Below are 26,522 nucleotides of genomic sequence, written 5' to 3' on the forward strand. Positions count from 1 at the left end.
GGTTATATATGAAAACATTCATAATTTTTAGAGAAGTTAATGAAGGCTATTATAGGCAGGGTGGGGTGGGAAGTGACAAGAGTGGGAGGTAGAGGACAGAGTATAAAGAACCACAGATACCATTTTTTCATTTTATACTCACGGCATCAAACAGGAGTGACATGATTAATTTGTATAAAATGAGGAAGGATGATAGAGTGTTTGGGACTGAGGAGTGACTGGCTGGAGGAATTTTTTATTCCTTCCCCACTGTCAGCACCCATATCCAAATCCATAAGTAAACCCTGATTCTCTTAGTTTCATCACCTCCCCATTCCAAGCCCTTATCGTCTTTTACCTGGACACGATTGTTTCCTAATTATCAACTAGCTAATCTTTTTGCTTCTGTTCTTGTTCCCTATAATCCATTCTCCACAGAGCTGCCAGAGCGACTTTTTAAAAACCTAATTCAGATCGTCATTCTCCTGTTTAAAATATTCAATGGCTTTCTATTGCATTTAAAATAAAATACAAACTCTACCACAGACCATAAATTTCTATGTAATCTGGCCATTATCTTCCTCACCATTCTCTTAGTGCCACTCTCCTTACACATCAATCCAACACACAAGCCACCTTACAGTTGCCATTCTTTTTTTTCAGTTACAAGTGTTCATTTTTCAGAAAACATTATCTAGTGTGGTATTTCAGAATTTGTAACTGTTATGACATTTTAATCGAACTAGTACAAATTGTACTTCACTTTTTAAAAGAAAAATACTAAAGAATGACTAAATGAAAAGGAGTGTTCAACAGCTATATCTGAGATATAAGATAGTGACCAGAAGGACAAAAAACCCCCAATTTTTATGTCATTCAGTCCTCATTCTATAATGATGGGACAGTCATTATACAAAGGTCTTAAATTTTGAAAGGTTTACATGTATTCTCACATCTGGAATTTTATCTTTCAGTCTAATGAGCACGTCTTCATTAATTTTATACACAAAATATTTTCAATCTGGGTATTTTCTGTCATATTTTCTAAGAACTTATTTAGAATCTGGCACACCCAAAATTGAACTATATTGCTATTTGCCTCATAATACTTCCAAAAGAAAGTGAAATAATTAAAACAATTTAAAATGTCACTGTCTTCATCTTCCTTCTGATTAGCAAAATGAATAAATTGCTGCGAATTTGATTTTTCATTCCACTGCTGGTTCATGTTTACAGATTATGATAGTTTAAGATAATGAACAAATGCCTCTTGAAAAACTGTTTCATAGGTCACCTCTCATACGCTCCTGATGGAAGTGTAAAATGGACCATTCTATGAAGGGCAAGTGTCAACATCGATCACATTCACAAATACATTTCCTCTTTGATCCTGCAATTCTCTATTGACAGTTACCCTCATACCCTCAGGGTGGGCACTTCAAGGCCACCACCAGCTCCCAAACCCTGGTGCTGCTGCTGCACCAGTTAAAGGCTTGCTGAACCAGCTGCAGCCTCTTACGGGCTACCAGAGACAGGCCCTGCCAACCCATCGAAAGCCCAGTTCTCCTTAGTCTCCTCAGATTCTCAAAAGCCACTGGAGGAGACACTCAGGGCGCCTGGGGCAGCCGCGTGCCTCAGGGGAAGCCAGTCCGCCAATGACCTCCGGCAATCACCAACGAAGTTAGTTGTGCTGTCATTGCATTTTGTGGCCTTCCTCTACTAGACAAGAGTTTAACTTTAAAAAGAAAAGGATGGAGGGGTACTCCGTAAGCCAAAATTCCAATTAAACTCTTCTGAACTCATAGCTTCTCACAGATTCGTCGGCGAGGTTTAAAGTGAATGTTTTGAAGGCAACTACTTGGCGTTAACCACAGGAAATGAAAAGTATCTCGCTGGTACCTCCACGGCTCGTAAATCGCGGAGTTTATTTAGTGGAAGATATTACATGTTCACATCAGATGAGGAAAAAATTAGAAGCAGGATGAAGTAAGGCCTAAAGAATGGGGCTGAGGCTTAGGGTCTGGGGGAAACAGAGGAAGGAGAGTCGTCGCCCTATGAGGCCCGGAATCAAACAAACCGCGGACACCGAGGGCACCTCAGTTGGGATGCTGAGGCAGCGCAGCTTTCGCGCGCGCCTGCCTTGGGGGCGGGGAAGAACCCGGATGGAACCGCCCCTGCAGCCTGGACCCAGCCCACAGTCTTTGAATTGCTGCACAGGGCGGAGTTGCCCTCCCTTCAGTGCCCTGATTGGTTCGTCCTCGTAGGCTCCTCCTCAGGATTGGACGTTCCCAGTGCTAGTCACAGAGCGTCGGTGATCGCTCAGATTGTTGCTGGAAGAAGACAGCGTCGTCGTCTAACGAGAGTCGCGGCGTCTTACAGTGGTTCCTCCCGCGCTCGTGAAGTGTCCTTGGCTTCTCGGCTGCAGGCCCTGGAAAAAGGCGTATCGAGGCGGCTCAAGAACGATCCCGAGCACCCAAGCGTTTCCCTTGTCACCCACACAGCGCCATGTCTTGGATGTTCAAGAGGTGAAGGGGGTAGAGGGGGTGGGGCGCAAGGGGTAACGGCCTGGAGGCGTCCCCAAATGAACCTGACCTTCCCCGCGTTCTTTTCGCGTTCCTCGTGCGTTTTGTGCAGCTTGTATTCGTTTTGCTGGTGGCTCATATATCCGCGGGAGAAATAAATGCATAATCTTGATTGGCATGGGTAGGCTCCTCAGGCGAGTCTCGTGCCAAGGCTTTGGAGAAATCTGTCAAGGGCTGGGGTCGAGGGCTGAGGGGAAGGGCCAGGGGCGCAAGGCTCCACTCCTTTGCGGGGATCGCAACCTGTTCTTTAACAGAACACCTATTACATACCCACCATGCTCTAGGCATTGTGCTCGGAATGAAGGGCTGAGTAAGACAACCCTCGTCCCCAGGTAGCTCATGTTTTATGTGCATGCACAGACGTGCAAATACGTATTTGCAGAGGAGCCAAAAGAGCTATGCGCGACGTATAAGGAAAACGCAAGGAAATTACCTTCTATCTGTTATTAGAGTGGAAACTTCCTGAACCTCCCTCCCCCCCGCAACACGCCCGCGACTTCCCCTTGCCTTTCAGTGTCCAAATTGGTTTACGTGCCTGTTCCTGAAACACTTATCCATAAGGGGACTGAGGTTACCCTTAAACCAGCGGGAGTGGGAGGTGAGGTGAACCTCCCATGATGGCATGGTTTGGATACCTGAATAAAATAAGGGTTCCGTTCGGAGGGAATTAATGGCTGTTGGATGTATTATCTGTAAAGATATAAACGGCTTCACGTATAATGGTAATTCTATATTTGGAAGTCTCTTCTAGCTCAATCTATCGAAATTTTGGCATATAATTAAAGTTACGGACATCATATACATTTCAATTTAAATAGGTGATCACTAGGAAAGAGATTTGTAAATCCTTACTGGGGTTTTCATTTTTAATACCCGTGGGTAGAAGATATATTACTGAACAGTAGGGTTCCTGGAAATCTCCCCCACTCGTTCCAATCCCTGCTTTAACCAGAGTAACTATTAATCTTATACAGCAGTTCCCACATAAGATTTAATTTGTTGAAATAAAGAGAAAACATTTGGCCTATAAGAATGGTATGGTCTTTGAGAAATACTTGGTTAATTTATTTTTCTCTGCCCCTCCCCCCTTTTTAAAATAGAGATCCTGTTTGGAAGTATTTGCAGACTGTCCAATACGGAGCCCATGGAAATTTTACACGCCTTTCATATCCAACTTTCTTTCCTCGTTTTGAATTCCAAGATATTATCCCTCCAGACGACTTTCTAACTAGTGATGAAGAACTAGATTCGATTTTATTTGGAACTTTGAGAGGTCATGTAGTTGGACTACGCTATTACACAGGAGTAGTGAGTATAACATTAGATATTAAGTTAAAATGCGATCTATTTGTGGTATTAATCTAGAAAATAAGAATTAGGAGGCGATAAGTGCAGTTAATTTTTTTCCTTGAAGCAATTGAAATATATCTGAGCAAGATAACAAATATCTAATGACTAACATTCTTTTACATTTGTATCATTCTTAGAATATACAAAGGTCTTTTTTGCTGTGTGGTCTCATTTGATTGCTACATTGACTCTGAGGTAGATGAGACATCTATTATCTTGTTCCTAGCTCAGGAAGGTTAAATGATTCTCCCCCAAAGCACAGATATTTTGTTGTATATTTGCACAGTGACTTCCAAGTCAGTCTATTGCTTTCTCCTCTTCTGCCCCTTATAAGCAATATTAGGCTGTTACCTTAGGACATACCTTACTTACGATGCACAAAATAAATTAAGATAAAACACAGACGTCATGGCAGGGTTAGGAAGACATAATTCTAACAGCATAGAAGAGAACTTTCAGGGGCGATGGAAACAATCTGTATCTTGATTGGGATGGTAATTATATATCTTTGTAAAACTCTTGGAATCATATACTTAAAACGTGTGCATTTTATCATATGTAAAATATCTCAAAGCTGAAAAAAAGTTGAAAATAATAAGTATGCAAAGATAAATACCTCAACTTTTATTATATTTTTTCACAATAGTGATCTACTCCAAAATGTCTCTTAAAAGGAAATTAAAAATACAATGCAGATTTGTGTTTTTGTGAAAAACTGGTCCTAATATTTTACTAAGAGAAAAAAGTGATCACTGCAATAGGCATACGATCTCATTTTTATTAACGTATTATATGATTTCAATTTACATGCATGTGTTCACAGATTAAACTGGAAGAAATAACAAAGTGAATAAATTATGGTTCTGAATGGTAGACTTTAGAGATATTTAATGATTTTTCTTTTAGTCATTTAAAAATAATGAACATGTATTACTCATAAAATAAATAATACATTTAAAAATAAAAAAATTAAGTGATAATTACTTTTAATCAACCCACATTTTTATTAAAATCAGAACTGATTCTAAGATCAACAAATAGTGATTGTTCTAAGATCAATAACAACCATAATCTAATATTTCACAATGGTTTAAAGTAATTTAGAAAACAATGTACATTTTGAAAAAATAGCACAAATCAGAAATAGGAAAGCTCAGAGAAGGATATGAGAGCTAGAAAACAGGTGAATACGAAATAAGAACCTGACATTTCAGGAAGAAATTAGAAAAGAAAAACTATTTCATAATTAAAGACCAAAGTAAAAAAGAACACAAAAGTGAATATGGTAAGGGAAATAAATGATGAAAAACAGAGAAGTGAAAAAATATGATCAAAAGGATTTCAGAGGCATTAATAGGTGTATACATATGGCATATGTATATGCAGAGGAGATCTAATATATATAAAGTGGAGTCTCTGAAGAAAAACAAGCTTTGGAACAAAGGAAACATTTAAAACTATAATCAAAGAAAATTTTCTGAAATAAAAGAAAACGACTTTATTATATAGTCCACACTAAGATATACCTTAATGAGACTATTGGACTTCTAAGATAAGGAAAAATATCTTATTGTTATACAGGCAAAAAAGTCTCAACTTATATAGAAAAGAAATATTGGCATCAGAATTTATTTTATGAAACACCAAGATGTTATGGAGAGAAAATTTTTTATATTCAGCCAAGCATCACAAGTATAAACATAAGTTTATACTCAAGTTTAAACATCACAACTATGAATATACAAAAAGTTAGGAAATACTGTTCCTTCCTAAGGAATCAGATAACACATTTCAACACATTTCCAATCACAAAATGATCATAGGAGCTCTAATATAAAGAAAAAATGGAAGAATGAAAGACTAGACAAATCCATATCATGGAATTCTTTCCCAAGGAATCTCCTTCAGAACATGCTTCAGACAACCAAAAAAATGATTTGAGAAAACTTCAACATAAGAAAAATGGGGGAATAGAAGAATTGACAAATCAGACCCTCAAGTTAAGCCAGAAGTGAGAGCTTAAGGCCTTCTCAGGCCTTTCCTGAACAAAGGCACAGCCCCGGGCATGCATATAGCCCTATACTTGCCTATGACCTAGATTCTCAGTAATATGGAGCTGTTCAGAGCCCCTAAAGGTATTTTATTGCCCAGATCTTCCTTTTAAGCCTTTTGGTTATTGTATTTTTTTCTCCCAGCTCTTGCCCACTGCCTATAAAATTATTTTAGACAAACACTCACCCAAGAGAGAGTGTTTTTGTACTACGTGAGCTCACAGGTTAAATAGAAACATCTTTGCAAGTGGGAATCTTCTAGGGAATCATCATACAGGTCAAATAATGGCAGTTCTTCAGGAATGAATCTTGAAAGATTCTGCTTCATTGTGTTCTCTCCTAACTGCTAGGGTGCACCAAGAATCCCAGCAGGTTACTTTTAAAGGCTATCATGTAGCTGAGAGCTGGCGATGGGACTGGTGCACAGATATTCAGCTTTTTTTTTTTTTTTTTTTAATTAACACTCCCCAGAATCGCAAAGAATTTCTTCAATTCTTTCATTAGTTTCCAGAGTTCTGAAAAAATTGATTCTGACAATTTTTGCCAGTTTTTCCAGGGCTTTTATGGAGGAGAGAATTTTCAGAAATTCTTACTCTTCCATTTTCAGTAATGTCTAAGGTAATTTTTAATCAAATGGAATCAATGACATGAGTTGAAGTCTTCATTAATTTTCTTATTCCAGTTCCATTCCTATTTATAATTAATGCCTTTTTCCCCTTTTAGAGTCTAGAGAATTCAGGCTTATGAGCCAGACTGCCTAGATTCAAAACCTAGCTTTGCTATATATTAGCTTTAGGACATTAGGCAAGTTACTTTTCTGTGCTTTGGTGTCTTCATCTGTAAAATGGGGATAATGATAGTACCTACTGATAGGGTTTTGGAGATTTAAAAAGTCAGTCTATGTAATATCTTGGAATACTTTGTCAGCACTCAATAAAGATTACTTGTTTTCAGAAGTTATGATGTTGAACATTTTAAATAGTGTGAATCTTATTTAGTTTTGATCGTAAAGTTTAGATATCAAGGATTTGTTAACTTCTCAATGCATGTAAGTAAGAAAAAAACTATAAGAGAATCATTGTATTCTTTAATATTTTGTGGAAATGTGAGTCAAGAAAATATACATTTTTCATATGCAGTGTTATTCAGTAAGCATTAAAAAAAGAATGGAAATTCCAGATAAAGTATGAAGAAAGCAATTATTGTATGTTTATTATTTATAATGTTCTCTATTCATTATTTTTATTAGGTTAATAATAACGAAATGGTTGCATTACAACGAGAGCCTAATAACCCCTATGATAAGAATGCGATTAAAGTAAACAATGTGAATGGAAATCAGGTTGGACATTTAAAGAAAGATCTTGCAGCTGCATTGGCCTATATCATGGACAACAAATTGGCACAAGTCGAAGGGTAATGTACTTCAGAGTTTAGTTTTAATAATTTTGAGTCGTAGTGGTCTTTGAATTTGTTGAGTCTGAATAGTTTCCCTGACAACTTTTATCACTATCTTTAGTATGTGTTCAATAAATATTTTAATTCTTTTCTCATCTGCCTTTACTACCCTAGCCATCAAACAGTTATTTCCTCACTTTCCTCTTGAATTATTACATGGAGAAAAACAGACTCTGGTTCAAATATTAGTAAGTTCACACCATCTCTTCCAACCTTTTAATCAGAGGTTGTAAACTGATAGCCTGTGATCAGATGTAGGTGAGTTTTATTTTGCTTACACAATGTTTTAAAATTTTTCAATTTTTTCCCAATATTCAAATACCTGGATATTCTACATTTTATACATATCATTTTTTTCCATACACATAAAAACTATTTATGAAGATTTTTCTTGACAAAGTGAATATCTAGTAATGCTGGACCCTCCCTTCCACATACCATCAGTTAACTAACTGCTGCCTAGAGACAACTATTGCTTTAGCCAGGGCATACACTCTCTCAGTTCTGCAACCTCTTCCTTTTTTTAAACTCATTTCCTCAGTTACCTTTTCTCTTTTAGGCATTTCTGTTTGTGATCTCAATTTAACTATGCAGTGTTTAGAATATGAAAAGGTGAGTTTGGAAGATAAATGCTTAGCAGTGTCTTCTCACTTTACTGCTGTACTTGCTTTCTTTTCATCAAGTTTTTCAAATATTGAGAATAAACTTACAGTGAATCGTGGATCAGAAATAGTTTTTGCAACTCATTTCTCGTTCTCTCAGAATAGGTTGCTACTCCCAGTGGTTCTGTTAATGAAAGCTCTACCCTTTCAATTAAACTTACTATTTATAGGCTGTCCTTGTATTTAAACACTACTTTATCCCATCTTAGTTTCTTCTGGCATTCTTTTCCTAAAAACAACCCTTTTCTTCTGATTGTTGTCGATTCTGTTCTCTGTTCTTCTGTCTTTTCTAGTCTGCCCAACTAGTTCCTCCTTATTTTAGATTCCTGTAAAATTTGAATGCAGCACTTGGAATATTTAACAGTCAGATTCTTAATGGAAGCAAACAAATGACACTTAATTTCTTTTCTTCCTTCTTAAAAACAATAGGGTAGTTCCTTTTGGTGCAAACAATGCTTTTACCATGCCTCTGCATATGAGTCTTTGGGGAAAAGAAGAAAATAGAAAAGCAGTTTTAGATCAGTTGAAGAAACATGGATTTAAATTGGGTCCTACACCAAAAAGTAAGTTTAGGATTTAATATACTATTATTTTGATGTTGTAAGAATTCAGGGATTGTAAACTTTTATTCTCTTAAGTAATACTTTGAATTTGGTTGGCTAAATTAATTTGTGCTGAAGGCTCTAAGTTCTGACTTTTTTCGGAGTCTTTTTAAAAATATCTCCGATTTTTTTTCTCTTTATTTTGAAGCAACTATACATTCATAGGAGGTTGTGCACGCATACACGCAGACACACAGACACACACACACAAGTAGGTCCTATAGTTTCTCCCCTAATTTTCCGTAATGATAATATTTGCAAATCTCTGATTGTAAGCATTCTCTTTGATAAATTAAAGACAATAAGAATCTCACAATAGGGAATAAAAAAGTATTGTTTAATGATGTGTTTTTAAATGACTCAGGAATTAGCTTTTAAAAAACTTTCAAATATGTTAAGAGAATTTTTAATGCAGCTTATTCTTCAAGTTTTAAAAGCTATTTACTAAAAGATAGTCTATTTCATTTGATGATTTTTTTCTTTTCATTTTGTAAATCACAGCTTTAGGATTCAGTTTGGAAAGCAGTTGGGGCTCTGGAAGAGCTGGGCCAAGCTATAGTATGCCAGTTCATGCTGCAGTACAGATGACAACTGAACAGGTATGCTTTTCTTTTATTTTGTAATCTAAAAGTGAATTTTAAATGTTGAAGAATGAGTTTTAAAAGAATAAGATAAATATGTATGTGCTGGCATTAGTTATCTTCAGATATGTTGTTAAGTTAATGAAACAGGATAAATAGAATATATAATGCAAAAAGAAAGAAGTAATAAGGAATATAAGTGTGGAGAAAGAAGTAATAAGGAATATAAGTGTGGAGACACATTGATACATATATTAAAACACATACATTGCTGTATATGAATGGAATGTTTTAGTACGTTTTCATGAAATTTTTAGAATGTCTAAATATTTTATAAAAATTGAAGCTTGAAACTTTTTCCTTTCGGTAAAGGTTGCAAATGCCGTGCTAAAAATATTAATTCCAAATCTTTGGCATTAGTTTAGTTTTTACTTTGTTTAATTTGTAATCCAGGATACTGTTATACTGAGTTAGTTTGAAAAAAAGGATACAAAATAAAGTAATGCAGATCAATCTGTAAATTAAATAAAAAATGTCTCTATCCATCACTGCTAGCCTTTTTATATTCTAATTGTAGTTATTCTATTTTCCCTGCTTGTCGTTCGAAGGGTTTGAACCTGTGTCTGGTGGGTAAAGCCCTGGTTACCTCTCTTAACTTTTTAGAGTTGGCCTGATTTCTTCCGGGCTACTGCTGTGTATACATGTGCTAATTTACAAAAGTAATTGTAACATATATATATTGCTATAAAATTTGACTAGATCAGTTTAAAGAACCAACTAAATTAGCATAAGATTGAAATCATCCAAATATTTTATAGCACACGGCAAGTTCTTTATTGCAATAATAATAAGTAAAATTTTACTGACTGAAAAAAAAGTCAAATGTACCTGGTAGGATCTGCCAGAATGGTTTCAATACAACTAACTAATAGAATCATAGAATTTCAATGTCAGAAGGAACCTTGGAGACTCTGTAAATCTAGTTTATTCTTTTGATTTTACAGGAATGAGATATAGGGCTATAAGGGTTAAGTGTCTTGCCTAAAGTTATATATAGGTTTATTTGTGACAGAGCTGTGAGTGAAACCCAGGATTTATAAATCTCTGTTCTGTATTCTGTCGACTGTTAACATAGTTACTTATACCTAAAGCATTTATTTATTCTGCCTTCAATGAGCAGTGTAGTATCTCTAAGAATTAATTTATGTACGTTTTGGTAATCAATTTTTATAGTTAAATAAATGATTTGAACTCAGTGAGTTAAGTTTAATTACTTTAATTGGTTTGTTTTATAATATTTCTTATTGCTGTTTATTGTAGCTTAAAACAGAATTTGACAAATTGTTTGAAGATTTAAAAGAAGATGATAAAACTCATGAAATGGAACCAGCTGAGGTACCGAACCAGTATTTTCTATTTAAAAGTATTTGGAATTTAAAAATATTCTGTTACTTGATATATTTTTTGTCATAAGATCAACTGTTTTCCAGATTTTGTGAGGAGGGGGAGAGAAAGGGCTTATTATATTTCTATTTATTACATTCCTTTTATTTATAGGCTATTGAAACACTATTGCTTCCACATCAAAAACAAGCTCTAGCTTGGATGGTTTCACGGGAAAACAGTAAAGAACTTCCACCATTCTGGGAACAGCGAAGTGACTTATACTATAACACAATAACAAATTTTTCTGAGAAGGATCGACCAGATAATGTCCATGGAGGAATTTTAGCTGATGATATGGGTTTGGTAATTATTTTTTCTTTTGTTAATACAGTTTTATTTTGTGATTATGATTTTACAGAAATAATTTTGAAGTAGATACAGATAAGAATATGTTGGTGCCAGTTTGGTACTAGATTTTACTTTTAATGTAGAACACAGTTTTTCCTATGGTTTTTACTTAAAATAATGGTGAGTTTTTTTTGTTGTTTGGTTAAGATACAATTAAAATAATTAGTGATAATAGAAATATGTGTTTCTCAATTTTTTTTGTAGTCTATCACAAATGTGATACACTGAATATTAAATATACATTTATGTTTCCTACACCAGCAGGTTTTATACTTTTTGGTCTCAAGTAACCCTTTAAGTTCCCAAAGAGCTTTGTTTTCATGGGTTCTATTTATTAATATACCTATAATAATTATAGTATTAGACATTAAACAAAAAAATTTTTAATTATTTTAAATTAACAGTTAATAAACTTGTTAATAGAAGTAGCATAATTTTAAGTGAAAAGTATTCCAAAACAAAAGCAGTTTTGATAAAAAGACTAACATTGTTTTTTTTTTTGGTAAATCTCTTTAGTGTCTGGCTTAATAGAAGACATCAGAATTTTCATATCTGCTTTTTCATTCAATCTGTTAATAATATGGCGTGTTGGTTATAGTTGGAAAAGGGAGGAGTATTTTAATAGCCTTTTTAGGTAACCATAGATATTCTGCTTTGATACAGTAACAAAATTAAGCAAGTATTAGTTTATTAGAGATTAATAGTTTTAATGTAGAACTTAAAAAAAAAATTATCAGTGAACTTTATATATTCTGTTTCATTAAAATCTATCAGTGTAGCTTGCACATTGAATGATATTTTACCCATGCATGATTCTATAGCATCAGGTATTGATTGCCCTTTTGGAAAATATTAGTTCACTGAGTTACACAGATCTATCAAATGTTGATACGTTTCATTATAATGATACCAAAAATTTACATTCATTGATAATACTGCTGATCTTACTAGGCATTTACATTTTGGGAAGCTGCTATGCTCATAGTGTCAGATACAAGTTTTCCAACATTTTAATTTTTGCTGGAAAGCTCAGATTTTATCATTAACAACAAATACTGTCAATTGTTTTCCTTGAAGATGATAGCTTTACTTTGCTTTCTACCACTCAGTAATGAATAACTAGTTGTTGTTCATTCTTTTAAGTAAAAATAATGATGTATGAAAAAGTGATGATGTGTGGCAATACATGGTGGCTAGTTGAGCTTGCAACTTGGTTTCACAAATGATATTTCTCTAGGTAACCCTCATATTTTGGTACACAACAGAAGTAATTTATGTGTACCTTCCATCTTGTTATACAGAATATTTAAAAGGTGTGTACTTAAGAGGCAATATTTAATAAAAGTAATGTGTACTGCTTCATCAAGAACAGTCTTAACATACTTAAAGTGAAATTGGCATTAAAATTTTTTTTTTACTGTATGTGGCAGTTAAGAATACAATAACCACTATTATGATGTAGTGGCAGCTACTTTATTTCATGCTAAGGCACCACCAGTTTTGCCTACCATGGCATTTTGTGGCATAACTGCAGATGTCAACACTAATAAGGTCTTAGTAGTATTATGAAAATAGTTTTGACCACATATACCCTTGAAAGCATTCTGGGGTCCCCTAGGGCCTGTGGACTACACTTTGAAAACTACTGCTTTACACTGCTTTAAAATTCCCAGATATCTATTTCTGTGTTGGTCATTATAAATTCAGCTATGGAAATTAGTAAAAAACTGCATGTTTTTATTTAAGAAACATGCACAAAGTATATCATGTTCTTTATACATTATTGGTAAGTTATAACTGTTAAGTGTTGGAATTATCTTTAAATGAAATTTAATGAAATGATTACCTCATGTGCATAGTAGAATTCCTAATCATTTTAAATTAGCTCTGAATTAACAGGAAACGAAGTTATAGTTTTGTGATAAAGTTATTAGTTCAGAGTTAAAAGTAAAATCTTAGAACAGTAGTCATTCAATAAAATAACATTTCTTAGAGATGCTTATAGTATTTTATAAGAGTAAATCATTTAATAATTCCTAGTAATGCAGTGTGGGAAAGTATTTCCTAACTTAATGAAATACTTTTCATTAATATGTATACCATTTAATAAAATAACCTAAACACTTCTGTGGCTTTAAATGCTATATGATATTGGTTCCTTGATTTTAAAATTAGTTTTGGAATATTCTCTGGTCAACTGAGTTTAAGAATCTGACCATTTGTCTTTTTAAAACATTTTAAAGGGCAAAACTCTGACAGCCATTGCAGTAATTCTTACCAACTTTCATGATGGCAAACCTCTTCCTGTTGAAAGAGTTAAAAAAAGTCAACCAAAGAAGGTGAGTATTTCCTTTGAAGTCTCTGGATTAGTGTTAAATGTTTGTCATTAAAAGTTGCCAAAAAAATTAATAATATCTAATGTTTTCAAAGATGTGATGAGTGGCCTCTCATGTGTTGTTGATAAGAGTGAAAGTCAGACCACATTCTTGAGGGCAATTTGGTAATTTTTATCAGGAGCCTTGACAGTGTTTATATTTTTGACTCAATAATGCCATTTAAAGAAACTACCTGAGTTATCAGAAATGTATTTTTCCAAAGATAAAAGTACAAGTTTTTTCCCCCTAGCGTTGTTTTAAATACAGAAAAGAAAAACCTCTAAGGGAACAGTTAAATTATAATATAGCTATAGAACTTAGTATTATTATGCAAAAAATCCTATTTTTGAAGAAAACTTTCATGATATTTTTTGAGTTAAAAAATGGTCCAGGTACACATCTGTGTAAATATATATTAATGTATGTCTAAGTGTAGTTATATACACTTTATGTGCCAAAATGTTAATAATGATAATTATGTCCTAGTGATGAGAATATGGGTGACTTTTCTTGATATTTAATTTATATATATTTATATAGCATACATACACCTAATATATTTATATTCCATTTATAAGAATTAAGAATGAATTAATTTTATGGGAAAATGATTAGAATGAAACAATATTCTTCATACTCAGCTGAAAATTGAAAGAACTTTAAAGTGGGAAATAACTAAGCAAAAATCTATGCAAAAATCTTTTTTTCATGGGACTTTTCTGTACTGCTATTCTTATTTTTTAGATTTCAAAGAGGCTGCACATTAATTTTCTACCACTGCTTATTGAGATTCTGTTTTATTAATTTCTGCCCTTAGTTTCATTTCCTTCTTTATACCTTTATTAGGAGTTTAACTCTATTGTTAACGTCTGAGATTCACTTTCCTATTTTGAATAGTCCAGTGCTTTACATCCTCTTCTTTTTACATTTGGTCATTAAAACTAAAGAGTAGCACCTAAGATTGCTTTTAGCTTTTGTGTCAATTATCAATTTAAAACTTATCAGTAAAGCTTACCCTTTCCTCCCCAGTATCAGCCATGCATTTGAGGTGTTATGTAGTTGGAAGGTTTTAGGATATTTAGTTTGCTACGTTAGTTGAAATTAAGGCTGAAAATCTGATTTTCAGCTTAGAGTTTATTGCAACAAAAAATTTCACTGTATTTCAAATTGATTTAGATATTATAAGCTTACAGAGTAAAATGCCACCAGTTTAAATTCCATTAGATTGGAGTATAGTATGATTTGATAGTTTGGACTTTGTACAAAGTTTATCTTTGACTTGTATGAAGAAAAAGTTTCCTAAACAAAATTATTTAATATAAAAATAATGTAGAAGACTTCTTTATTTGTGGATAAAATTTTAGATTATTTTTTGCACACTGTTTAATATAATATAAATGGTTGTACTAATCATTAAAGAAGATTGAAAAGCATTTTTTACATCAATTTCTTGGAGATAATGATTTAAAAAGTTAATTATCTAAAATAACTCTTCTAGTTACATATCTCTAAAAATGTTACATTTTGGATTTTTAATTTATTTTTTCTGATACCATTTGAAGGGGATGTTTCTTCTTTCAATCATATTTTTAGTAGAACTTAACTCTAATGGGATTTTATAAGATGTTTAAAATTCAGTTTTTTAAAACTAAAATCAGATATCCTTTATTAGTCCTAATTCTCAGCAAAAATTACTTTGTACTCCTGCCCGCCACTCCTAACTTCCATTCCGATTAAGGTTTTGATCACCTACATTCCTTTTTAAATGGCAAGAATTAATTTAAACTCAATTTTATTTGTCATTCCTATCTACAGATTCCAATCAAGAATTAGAAATAAGATTGGAGGAACCCTGCCCTACTAGACTCAGTTAGAAATATTTCCATAAAGAAGTATAAAGTTTTACTTTTATAGAAGTTTTTGTACTCATGTACACATTGATGCATTTTGAAACAAAAGGGTACACGTGAAGGGAAAAGGAAGAAAATTGAGAGGAAAATCTTCAATAGAGTAAGGAAAGAGAGAAAAAGGATGGCAATGGCAACCTCATTAAAGGTCCATTCATCTGAGAATTCTTTTTAATTTTAAAGTAAATCCCATTTTATGAATATTTCTCATAGTAACTAATATGCCATATATAACTAAGGTTTGCTTTTTGTATTTCTTTTGAAAGGTAAAGACCAACTAGTTTTATTTTATGAACCTGTGAAAAAAATTTTAATCAATTTGTATATTTTTCCTTTTCACTTAATGCACTTCTCTCCTTTGCTCTAGAATGGAGTAACAATTTAAATAATCTTTATTATGTAAAATAAAGCATTATAAATAAAGATGCATTTTAAGTTTATTTTAAACTGACAACAGTACTATGTAAGATATATACTTTTTCATCCAGGAATGTAATGTTAACGATGAATCTATGAAACTTGAAGGAAACAGTACCAATGAAAAGACAGATGGACTATTCAAAGGTAAAGTTTAATTTCGAACATGACTCAATATTTTATTTAGATTTTTCCAATTTAATCATGTAATACCAGCTTTGGCTTTGTACTATACAAAAACTATAGATTTCTTTTTCTAAAGAATTTCATAAGGACTGATAGGAAAAATTTCATCAAGGAGGTAGTGATGAAACTGGGTGGTAAAGAAGCTGAGAAAGAACATTTTTAGTTGAGAAAAATATCTTGTGGAAGGGCAGTAAAAAGGCAAGAAAAAAAAAAGCAAAAAGAACTCACAAAAAACACTTATTGTTCTGGGAACTCAGAGTAGTTTATGGTATTTATAATGTGATGTGCATGGATAACAGCAGATAAAGAGAACCAAATTCTCAAGTCAGAGGAGAAATAAAGAGATCTCTGGGTTTAGCAGATATGGTTGGATTTAGTAGTTAATCACCTTTACGATATTAATTTCTGAAGATTGGTTAGAGCAGAATAAGATTGAAAATATTTTAAGGTAAAAATAGTAGATGAATAATTGGAAATAACTGTGTGTTATTACATATTTTGGTTTGTTTGAGATAGGAGAGAGAAATAGAAAAATAGTTGGAGAAAGATGCAGAATCGAGAGCTTTTATTTTTTACTTTTTGTCTTTTGTTTTTTTGGTTTAAGAAAGAAATCCATGGATAGGAAGAGATTTTGGATACAATGGAGAGAATAGTTTTTTGGCCTGTGGAAGGAAATGAGATCAAGCAAATAGGTAGATGAGTTAGCATTAGAAAGAAACAAAGTGTAGTTTATGGAAAATATAGATAACTGAGGGAATAAAATGGTATACAATTATAGAAGATGACATCTGATGAATCATGTTATCTTCTGGGAGTAAAAGGAGTTAAGAATGTAGGCAAGGGATTCAGTGTGTAGTATATAGATCATTCTGGTTAGCGAGTAGTAGGGAGGCTGTGTGTTATATAAAAGAGTTGCTAAGTGACATGAGGTGAGAGCTGAGATGAAAATGTAAATTTATAGTAAAATCAATTTATTGTTTATTTTTTTCCAGCAGCTCTTAGCTGCCTTGGTACAATAGAAAATTAAGCCAGTGTGGGGATTGGCTGGATGACTACAAGGGGAAGACTGGGTACAATAATGGAAGGAACTCTTTAGTAAGAAAATACTAGGTTAAGAAACTAGTAGAGTAGCTGGCTGATTGACTAAAGGAGCAGAAATGAAGATATTAAGAAAGTGAAACTATTGAGTTGGAAAACCAAGGTTTTAAGAAGGATACTGCCAGTCTAAGACAATTTACTAATGGTTTATATATTTGTATTTTTCTTTGAAATGGCAGGATCTAGATGTAGTGGAGAACCCAGTATTTCAGATGTCAAGGGAAAGAATAAATATTCCAAGTCAGTATTGTCTGGCACCCGCTCCAAAAGGTAAACTCTGTTATGGTTTGATTATATGTAATATGTTTATTTAAACTCTCCATTTTTTATATTTATAGGAGAGAGATAGGAACATTATATCTGAGTAACATAGTTCTTTCAAATACATTCTTTTATTTGAAACTGCCAAGATCACTGTGACTTAGGCAGGTGGGCTCTTCTTTTATAGATGAAGAAAAGTAATATTAATCTATAAAGAAGTGAATTGGTAATTTTTAATGATCACTTGTCTTTCTATCACTTTTTTCCTATTTCTTTTATACAGGAAGTAAGATCTAACTTCTGGGTTTTTTGTTTTTGTTGAAACTTTAGAAGAGTTTTCTTTATGAATTTGAGGAGGTGAAAACAGACATTTTTATTGGATGGCTTGACAAAAGCACTCTTTGCTCATCTCAGTTCTTTCTCACTTTACCTTTAGTGGAAATGAGACATGATAAAGTTATTAACGGAGAGTATTATATTAATGTAGGCTAGAGGAAGTATTTGAATAAAACACATAATGCCCCTCAAATCTCAACATGAATATGTTAACTTTATAAATTTTATTTGCCCTCTGAAGTATATCGAAATACTTGGCTTTTGTGGTATTCTTTTGTCTACCAATCAGTATCTGCTTGCCTAACCTCAAATATGAGTTTGTTAGTTCTTTCACCAACAGAAATCTCAAAACTTGAGCACTGTTAATTGTTATCTATGATTAAAACCCAACTGAGCACAAAACCAGGACTCATCAGTTTCCCTCTCATCTAAATCTCCAATCTTACAACTCTGAACTGACCCTGAGACTGGTTAATAGCACTATAGCACTATTAGGTGGACCAGATCAGATTGAAGGACATGGAAATAATAATAATGAGACACGGGAAAACTAAAAACAACAACCAACACACATATTACATCTAACACATATATGCCTACTGTGCTATAGGCACTATTTTAGGGGCTTTGTATGTACTAACATTTTATCCTATGAAGCGGAATGTATCTTTTTTCCTGTTTTCTAAACGGGGAAACTGATGCATAGAAAAATATTAGATATTTTGCCTAAGGTGACACAACAAGTAAGTGGCAGAATGGGGATTCACATCTGTGCAGTCTGACTTCCAGAGCCCATTGTTCTTAGGCACTTAGCCACTGTACTATACTGTTTCTACAGAAAATTTACAGAAGTTTTCATTGTGAAAGAATTATATTTTTGCCTTTTAGCTGCTTATTTCATTGTATTGGAAGTGTTTTCTTTGATGAGTCATTTCTTTCATTTCTTTTTTGTTCTAATTTTATGCAAGTTTTAATTGAATTGAACTCAGTATTGAAATGATTACTATTTTTAATTGGTTTACTTTTTAAATTTATTTTAATAATGGTACTTTATTTTGTATAGTAAATGGATCGGTTAGGAAAGCAACTGCTTTTAACAAATTCGACTTTCATTTGTCAAATAAAAAGTTTCCCTTGAATTTTTTTCAGAAAATAAGCAGAAGCAGGACAAAACATTAGTGTTGCATTTATTAGACATATTTTTATATCTCATTTTGTTTTGGGTTGACAAATAATGTGTATTGACTTAATTTTAGAAGAAAAATTGCTGTCCAGTACACTGAAAGCAGTGATTCAGAGGAAATTGAAACAAGCGAATTGCCACAGAAAATGAAAGGTAATATGAAATAGATTTGATTCGATACTGTGTCCTATATTCTAATTTCCTCATGTGACCATTTTTATTTGTTTTTGTTTGTAGGCAAACTGAAAAATGTACAATCAGAGACTAAAAACAAAGTAAAAGGTATATATATACAACTCAATATCTGTAATCTGCACTTAAATTATTTCAGTAAAGCTCCATCGATTTGTACCTCTCTATCTTGGTATTCTTTAGTAATAGATCTTAAACCTGACTGCTGTTTATATTTGAACTAGTCATGGAACTTATCAAGGGTATTGAATGAGGGAAATTGAAAGAATAGTTTCAAATTAAAATCTAAGAGAAAATGTTTAAATCACCTTTAAACAAGACAGGATGATTTTCTACTATTTGTAAAATGACTTCAATAAAACTTTATTTGTATATGTCTAAATTGTAATTTCAAAAGTAAAGTGGGAATATTATTAGTTTACATTATTATAAATGTAAAAATAACCAGTGAGTATCTTTCCTTTTTTTATCTTTAAAATAAAGGTTTTTTTTTTCCCCTCTAAGTCAGATCATAATGTATTCTTAATTGAGAAATTGTATTGCATTTGGAAAATAACTCATCACCACTTACCCGAATTTGGCATCCTCATCATTAGAAGTCAAATTCCTGTTTCCTTGAAAAAAATTCTTCCCCCTGGGAGTCAAATCACTTTGCATATATCTCTTCCTCAGGAAAAGCAACAGTTTATTACAAATGACTGCATTCCTTCTTTGAGCTGGAAAGATATGCTTAGTTTTAGTGTCAAAAAAGGCAATTTTGGTTACCAGAAATTATCTTATTCTTTTTTAATAACATAAGCTCTTAAGATAGAGAGTGTGGAAGTGGTGTTCTATTTCCTTTCCTCAGAAAGTACCTGTACCTAAGCACTGGAGAGAATTAGTTTTCAAATATCTTAACGATTTTATGGCTTTTGCTTCAGCAGGATCTTCTAAGGTTAAAGAAGATGCAGAATTTGCATGTGCACTTACTTCATCTACCCCTGCAACAAAAAAGAAAGTGTTGAAAAAGGGTCGGTAAATCTGCTGGTTTTTCAGCTTTGTTCTGTTTTTTCTATTTTTCAATGGAAAAATTTTAAATGACAAAAGTTATAAAACTGTATTATAAGTTTAGAAATTAAAGAAAAAGAATACATAATCCCATTTTTTTAAAATTGTGTTTTCCTTCCAATATCTTTTCCTATTATTTTATTTAGGTCAAAAATTGATGGGAGGAGGTCCCTTACTCATCTGAGTAGCAAAAGTATTTCTTCTAGTGAAGGCACAGAGCAATTTATCGCTGCTTTAAAACTTAATTTAATTTGGATTCATTTAAATTATGATAAAGATTTATTTCCTGTATGAGTAGAATTTGCCTTTTAAGAATGTTAGTGTTCTTTATTATTTATTATAATTTTGTATTTTGTAATTGACAGGAAAACAACATTGCTTAGGAGTCTAAATATTTGAGACAGAGATCGAACTCAGGTTAAAGAGATTTGGCATAAGTTGTATCTCTGTACCTAAGTCTCTTTTATTTTACATGTTAGGGATCCAGCAGACAAAGGTGTATTTTCATGGAGCTTATGCCTAACGATAAGAGAAACATTAAATAAGTAAATCATAATTATGGACAGTAAGTGCTGTGAAGAGAAAAACAAGATAGTGAAATAAGGATTAACTGAAGGAGCCTTTTTAAGATGGTGATATTTGAGCTAACAGAATGATAGGAAAGAGCTAACTTTTGGTCTAAGACAAACAATTAGGAATAGAAAATACTAGCATTTTAGATTACTTTTGACCATTGTTTTAGAAATTTTAAGAAATGTTGAACTTTTAGTTGAGATAGAATTAGAATTGAGATGGAATTAAGTTCACACAAAAAGTTTCTGTTAACATAGCCGTTAATACAAGAAACTTAAAAATTCATAGCTGTGATAAAACCAAAGTAAACATATTTCTGGAAGAGAAACAAAAATCAGAGTGGAGACAGAAGCCATATCTTGTGGTAAATAGTGATTTCTTAAGACTCACAAAGTCATAAGGGAAAAATTAAATTCTACATTTAAAATTTCCATGCATCAAAAGACACTGTAAACAGTGAAAAATGATGAAGCTGCAGGAGATATTGATGATAAGTATAACTTACAAAGGATTAATATCTGGAATATGTAAAGAACTCTATACAGATCAGTTAGATAAATAATAGAACAGCCACTAAGAATATAAATGTACAATCTATGGAAAGAAAACCTAAAGATATACTACCTACAACTCTATAGAAATGTACAAGGAGACATAAAAAATAGTTTTCATTGATGCATTATTTTAGTGAAATATTGGAAATGTAAATAGTGCCTAGTAGGGGAATAGAAAATAAAATTGGAGGGTGTCCTTCCAACACTGACTTCCCCCAGAAGGAGTGAATAGAGAGAGAGAGAGAGAGAGAGAGTGCATCTAAGGAAGAAAAGCTGTATCTTTTATAACTTAATGTCAGAAGTGATGATATATCCTTTCGGTCACACAGACCAACCCTAGTAAATTGTGAGATGGGACTATACGAGGTATGACTCTCAGGGAGTGGATTATCATTGGGGGCCATCTCGGTGTCTGGCTACCCCATTAACTATAGCACAAATTCAGAAAACTGCATAAAACAAATGCTCATCTTAATGAATAGCTATGAATAACTAGTGACTATCAGGAGGTAGTCAAACTTTCTCCTTGTGTCCCCTCCCAATCACAGTCCTCTACCTCTCACCATAAATGGTCAGTGTCTGGGTATTTAGTTGTTTAAAGTGGCAAGGTAAAATCTAATTCCTGTTACTTCATCATAGAGGGAAACAGAAGTCCATCTGCTTAATTTTAATTCTTCCTAATTTCTCTTTTCATAGAGGTACATGTTGTTATCTCTTTATTGACTTCATACATATTTGAAAAAAAGCACCTAAAATCTGTGTCACTGATCCATTCTTTCAGGAGCATCTGCAGCGGAAGGTTCAAAGAAAACTGATGTCGAAGAGAGATCTAGAACAACACTGATCATATGTCCACTTTCTGTGTTAAGCAACTGGATTGTAAGTCTTCACAGCCTTTTAAAAATGAATAATTTATATTTGTCTTCTACAATAAGAAATAATCTGTTAATATGTCATTCATTAGGAGAAATATATTTGGTCAGCACTTTAAGTTCAAATAATTGTTAGGTGAATTGGAGTTATATTTGCTGAATTGAAGTAATTTTTCTTTGAAGATATACAGTAGAGAAAGAAACATTTTCAGTTGCTATAAGATTTGGTTTATACGTCTGCCCCTGCAATTTCTGTCCCCCAAAGTAGGAAATGTGTATAATTTAAGACCACCATATTTATGAACTGTTGGAACGTCTTCCAAGAACTCCACTAACAATAACTTTTTATAACAGCTTATAACATTTAATGAGCTCCTGTGTGCTCAGTTTTTTCCTAAGCTTTTTACATAGATTTTCTCATTTAATTTTCACAATTATTCTCACTTTCCAGGTAACCAAATTGAATCACAGAGAAATTATGTAATTTGCCTAAGGTCATTCAGCTAATAAATGATGGACCTACATTCTGACTGTAGAGTCTCTGCTTTTAAGGCTACCCACAAAAAAATGTGTGTGTGTGTGTTTTTCTTACAGATTACTTTTCTGTTCTGAAAACATTACTTTGGAGAGAAACTCTTTCTGTATTATGCGTAAGGAACAGCTTGGTTCTGTTTCCTTTCCAGTTAGAGCTTCAAGCTGCATGTTATAATGAAATAATGACTCTTAGAAGCACTGTAGTAGAGGTCACTGGATGTGAACTTCTATTCTTGTCACCTCAAAGGTTACCTGCCTTGGTCTTTCCTCTAATCTCAGAGGTGAAAGAAGTCTTATTCTTTGTGAGGCCAATACCTCAGTCTACACATTGGATTCCATCTCTTCCAGTCTTTGCATTTTATCTGTTATTTTTCCCCTTGCCTGGTTATTCAGTCTCTCCCCACTGGCTCTTTCAAGAAACATACTCAGATTTTTTTATTTTAAAATACTTTCTCTTGATTGGCTCACCTTTAAGTTGCTACTCTTCTGCTTTCTTTCACTGTCATACTCTTAGGGTTTAATTTCTACTTTGTGCTCTTACTAACTCCTTAACTCATTGTAGTCTGGTTTCTGCCACTGGTTCTCTAAACTGCTTTGGAAAAGATTAGTAGTTATTGTCTGTCAAATTCCGTGGCCTCTTAAATTTCTTCTTAACTTTTATGTAGCCTTGTCTTCTTTGACTCTTTATCTTTTTATTAAAGTTTTTGGTATTTTTTTTAAAAAATTACATCTGATTAGTGTGCCATTTTTCCTCTTAGGACCAGAATGAATTTTAGTTTGCTCTAGCTCTTTTTAAAATTCCAGCGAAACTATGCCTTTTCTTTTGATTTGTGATCCATCATGGGAAGGGCAGTACATGGATACTTGAATGACAGTTTCAGGATAAGGTTTACAAGTATTAGTGGAGGTATAAACAATAGAACTGATTCTTTAAGAGTTTGGGGTATGGATAAGTATTTTTAAAAATGGGTACTCAGTATTATAGTTTTATATTTGCAAAACAAGTTTTGGTAATAAAAACTTTAGAAAGGAAACCATTACAAAATTTGCCTACTAAGGTTATGGTAAAACTGATTTTTAAAGGGATGAGGGATGGCTGGACATATAGGGATTCCGTGTCAAGATTTAGAATTTTACAATATCTCAGCAAGCTACTCTTTTCCTAGTCCCCAAGTAAATGACCTAGCACCCTACTGAGCAGGCTAAAACTACCTTATTTTCATGTCTTCATCTTTAAAAATGGGCAAGAATCTAGTTAAAGGAGTAATATACCAATGCCACTTCCACCACTTACATTTTCTGATATTTAGATAAATTATTTATTCTCCCAATGGAAATGAAATAATACCTATTTCTTCACACACACATACATACAAACATAGCAAAATGACTAGAAACTAAATGATATAGTTCTCCTTCTCCAGAAGAGTTAATTATCTTCTATTTCAAGTCTAAGCCTTCCACAAATATACTCTGTTCTGTTTGAAGGCAATCCCATTGATTCATTCATTTTTTTTTTCCCCCCACCATATTTCTTGATAAAATTTTCTGCATTTTTCACCTTCATTCTTTCATGTTTTAGCCTCTCTTCTCAGTCTTTTTGCCTTATCTGTTTCAGGTTTTATTCTCTTTTCAAGCCTGCAGTAGCAGTTTTTGTTCCTGCCTTCTTTAGAAACTCTTTGTGAAGGCTTTCAGTGAGTGACCTCATTGTTGCTATGTCTAATGAGTTCTTTCTTTTCCTCTACCCTGGCTTTGTTTCCTTTTTCATCACCTTTTGTTAGATCTTAGGTTGTAAGTCATCTTTAAATCTTGTAAAGAGAGGGAATGAACATAAATTAAAAATTTAAATATTAATCTTGCATTTCTTCTTGAAACTTTGTTCTTTGGCCTTTCCCAAAACTTTGCTTCCCCAACTTTCTTACCACTGTTTTGTTCCACACCTATTTTCCTCCCATGGTTCCTATTTAGTTGGCCTATTTTGCCCCCTTAAAGCATAGTATTTTTTTTTAAGTATTATGAAAATTTTTAATGAGATCTTCATTTACTCATCAAAATTCAAGAATTTCAAAATTTGCTTTACTTTTTTATTTTTTTGCTAGAATTTTTTTTAAGTTTATATGCATTTGCTTTTTTCCCATGTTTATTGAAATATAATAGACAATTAGTTGCTTATATTTACATTGTACAAGTCAATGAGTTTTTTTCAATTCTAGTTGGCATACAATAATATACCAGTTTCAGTTGTATAACATAGTGATCAGAGATCCACATAACTCACAGAGCAATCACCCCACTAAATCTAATACCCCTCTTCCTCCTTACATATTTATTACATTATTAACCATCTTCCCCATGCTACATTCTTCATCTTCATGTCTATTCTGTAACTATCACTTTGTACCTCTTAATCCCTTTGCTTTTTTTTTTGTCCCCCCAACCCCTCTCCCATCTAGTATTCCTCAGAATATTCTCTATATCTATGAATTTATTTCCGCTTTTGTTGTGGTTGTTGTTGTTGTTGATTTTGTTCTTTACATTCCACATGTACGTGAAATCATGTGATACTTGTCTTTATCCGACCCATTTCATTCAGCTCAATACCTTCTAGGTCCATCAAGGCAATATCTTTTTCCATCCCCTTCCTATTAGTCTGTGTGTGTCTTTTCATCTGAAGTGATTCTCTTATAGGCAGCTTATGTAGGGGTCTTGTTTTCTTATCCATTCAGCCACTCTATCTTTTGGTTGGAGCACTTAACTCTTTTCTATTTGAGGTACTTGTTAATAGGAATATAGTTGCTACCCTTCTTTATTCCTGTTTTTGATGCATGTTTTTTCTTCTTAAAGAAGTCCCTCCAACATTTCCTGTGATACTTGGTTGGTGTTGATAAATTCCTTTAGTTTATTTTTGTCTGGGAAGCTCTTTATCCACTCTAAATGATAGTTTTGCTGGATAAAGTATTCTTGGTTGTAGATCCTGGGTTTTCATCAAGTTGAATATTTTGTGTCAAGCCCTTCTATCCTCTATAGTTTCTTTTGAGAAATCAGCTGCCAGTCTTATGAGTGCTCCCTTTTAGGTAACTAACTGCTTTTCTCTTGCTGCTTTTAAGATCTTCTCTTTGTATTTAACTTTTGGCATTTTAATTAGGATGTGTCTTGGTATGGGCCTCTGTGAGTTCCTGGTTTTTGGGACTCTGAGCTTCCTGGGGTTGCATGTCTATTTCCTTCACCAGGTTAGGGAAGTTTTCCGTGATTATTTCTTCAAATAGCTCTTCAACGTCTTGTTTCTTTTTTTCCTCCTGGTACTCCTATGGCACAGATATTTTACATTTAATAGTGTCCCATAGGCTCCTTAAATTATTATTATAGTCTTGGCTTCTTTTTTCTTGCCATTCTGATGGAGTGTCCTTGGCTTTCCTTTCCTCTATATAAGTCATTTGATCCTCTTCTTTATTTACCTTGTTTATTTCATTTAATATTCTTCTCATCTCAGATAATGTGTTCTTCATTTCTGACTGGTTCCCGTTTATAATTTCCATTTTTATGTTTTTTATCTCTTTGTTAAAGTTCTCACTGAATTCATCTACACTTCCCATACATTCATAACCAGTGTTTTGAACTCTACATCTGTTAGATTGCTTGACTCCATTTTTCCTGGATCTCTGTTCTGTTCTCTCATATGGTTTCTGCTTCTTTTTCTTCCCATTTTGGCTGCCTTTCTGTGTCTGTTTCTATGTACTAAGCAAAGCTCTTAACTTTCCTGGTTTTATTAGTGTGGCTTTGTATAGTAGGTGTCCAGTGGCACAGTCCTGAGAGGGGTTCAGCTGCAGGCCAAGTTTAGCCCCAGCCTGTGCTCCTCCTGGGCCACTTGTTAAGATTTAGCAAGCAATCCACAGTTGCTGTGCTTATAGTTGCCTCAAAAGGTCACACC

At 33.2% G+C, this 26,522-nt stretch overlaps 1 protein-coding gene across 7 annotated transcripts in view; it reads left to right on the forward strand.

Moving 5' to 3' along the window:
- Positions 1-2,277: 2,277 nt before the first annotated feature.
- Positions 2,278-26,522, forward strand: part of HLTF (helicase like transcription factor) — a 45,250-nt gene continuing 21,005 nt past the window's right edge. For 3 of the 7 annotated variants that reach the window (XM_011364423.2, XM_011364424.2, XM_011364427.2), the window contains exons 1-14: positions 2,278-2,504; positions 3,662-3,869; positions 7,212-7,378; positions 8,512-8,645; positions 9,186-9,283; positions 10,586-10,660; positions 10,823-11,014; positions 13,303-13,398; positions 15,830-15,905; positions 17,222-17,312; positions 18,896-18,975; positions 19,060-19,104; positions 19,935-20,024; positions 21,970-22,067. In XM_011364423.2, coding sequence (XP_011362725.1) covers positions 2,485-2,504; positions 3,662-3,869; positions 7,212-7,378; positions 8,512-8,645; positions 9,186-9,283; positions 10,586-10,660; positions 10,823-11,014; positions 13,303-13,398; positions 15,830-15,905; positions 17,222-17,312; positions 18,896-18,975; positions 19,060-19,104; positions 19,935-20,024; positions 21,970-22,067 — 1,470 coding nt within the window. In that variant the 5' untranslated portion in view covers positions 2,278-2,484. The remainder of the gene's footprint in view (positions 2,505-3,661; positions 3,870-7,211; positions 7,379-8,511; positions 8,646-9,185; positions 9,284-10,585; positions 10,661-10,822; positions 11,015-13,302; positions 13,399-15,829; positions 15,906-17,221; positions 17,313-18,895; positions 18,976-19,059; positions 19,105-19,934; positions 20,025-21,969; positions 22,068-26,522) is intronic. The other 4 variants (XM_011364425.2, XM_023533155.1, XM_023533154.1 and 1 more) reach the window with 3 other exon arrangements.

Source organism: Pteropus vampyrus, unplaced genomic scaffold (assembly GCF_000151845.1).
Source record: "Pteropus vampyrus isolate Shadow unplaced genomic scaffold, Pvam_2.0 Scaffold97, whole genome shotgun sequence".
In the NCBI taxonomy this organism is placed as follows: domain Eukaryota; kingdom Metazoa; phylum Chordata; class Mammalia; order Chiroptera; family Pteropodidae; genus Pteropus; species Pteropus vampyrus.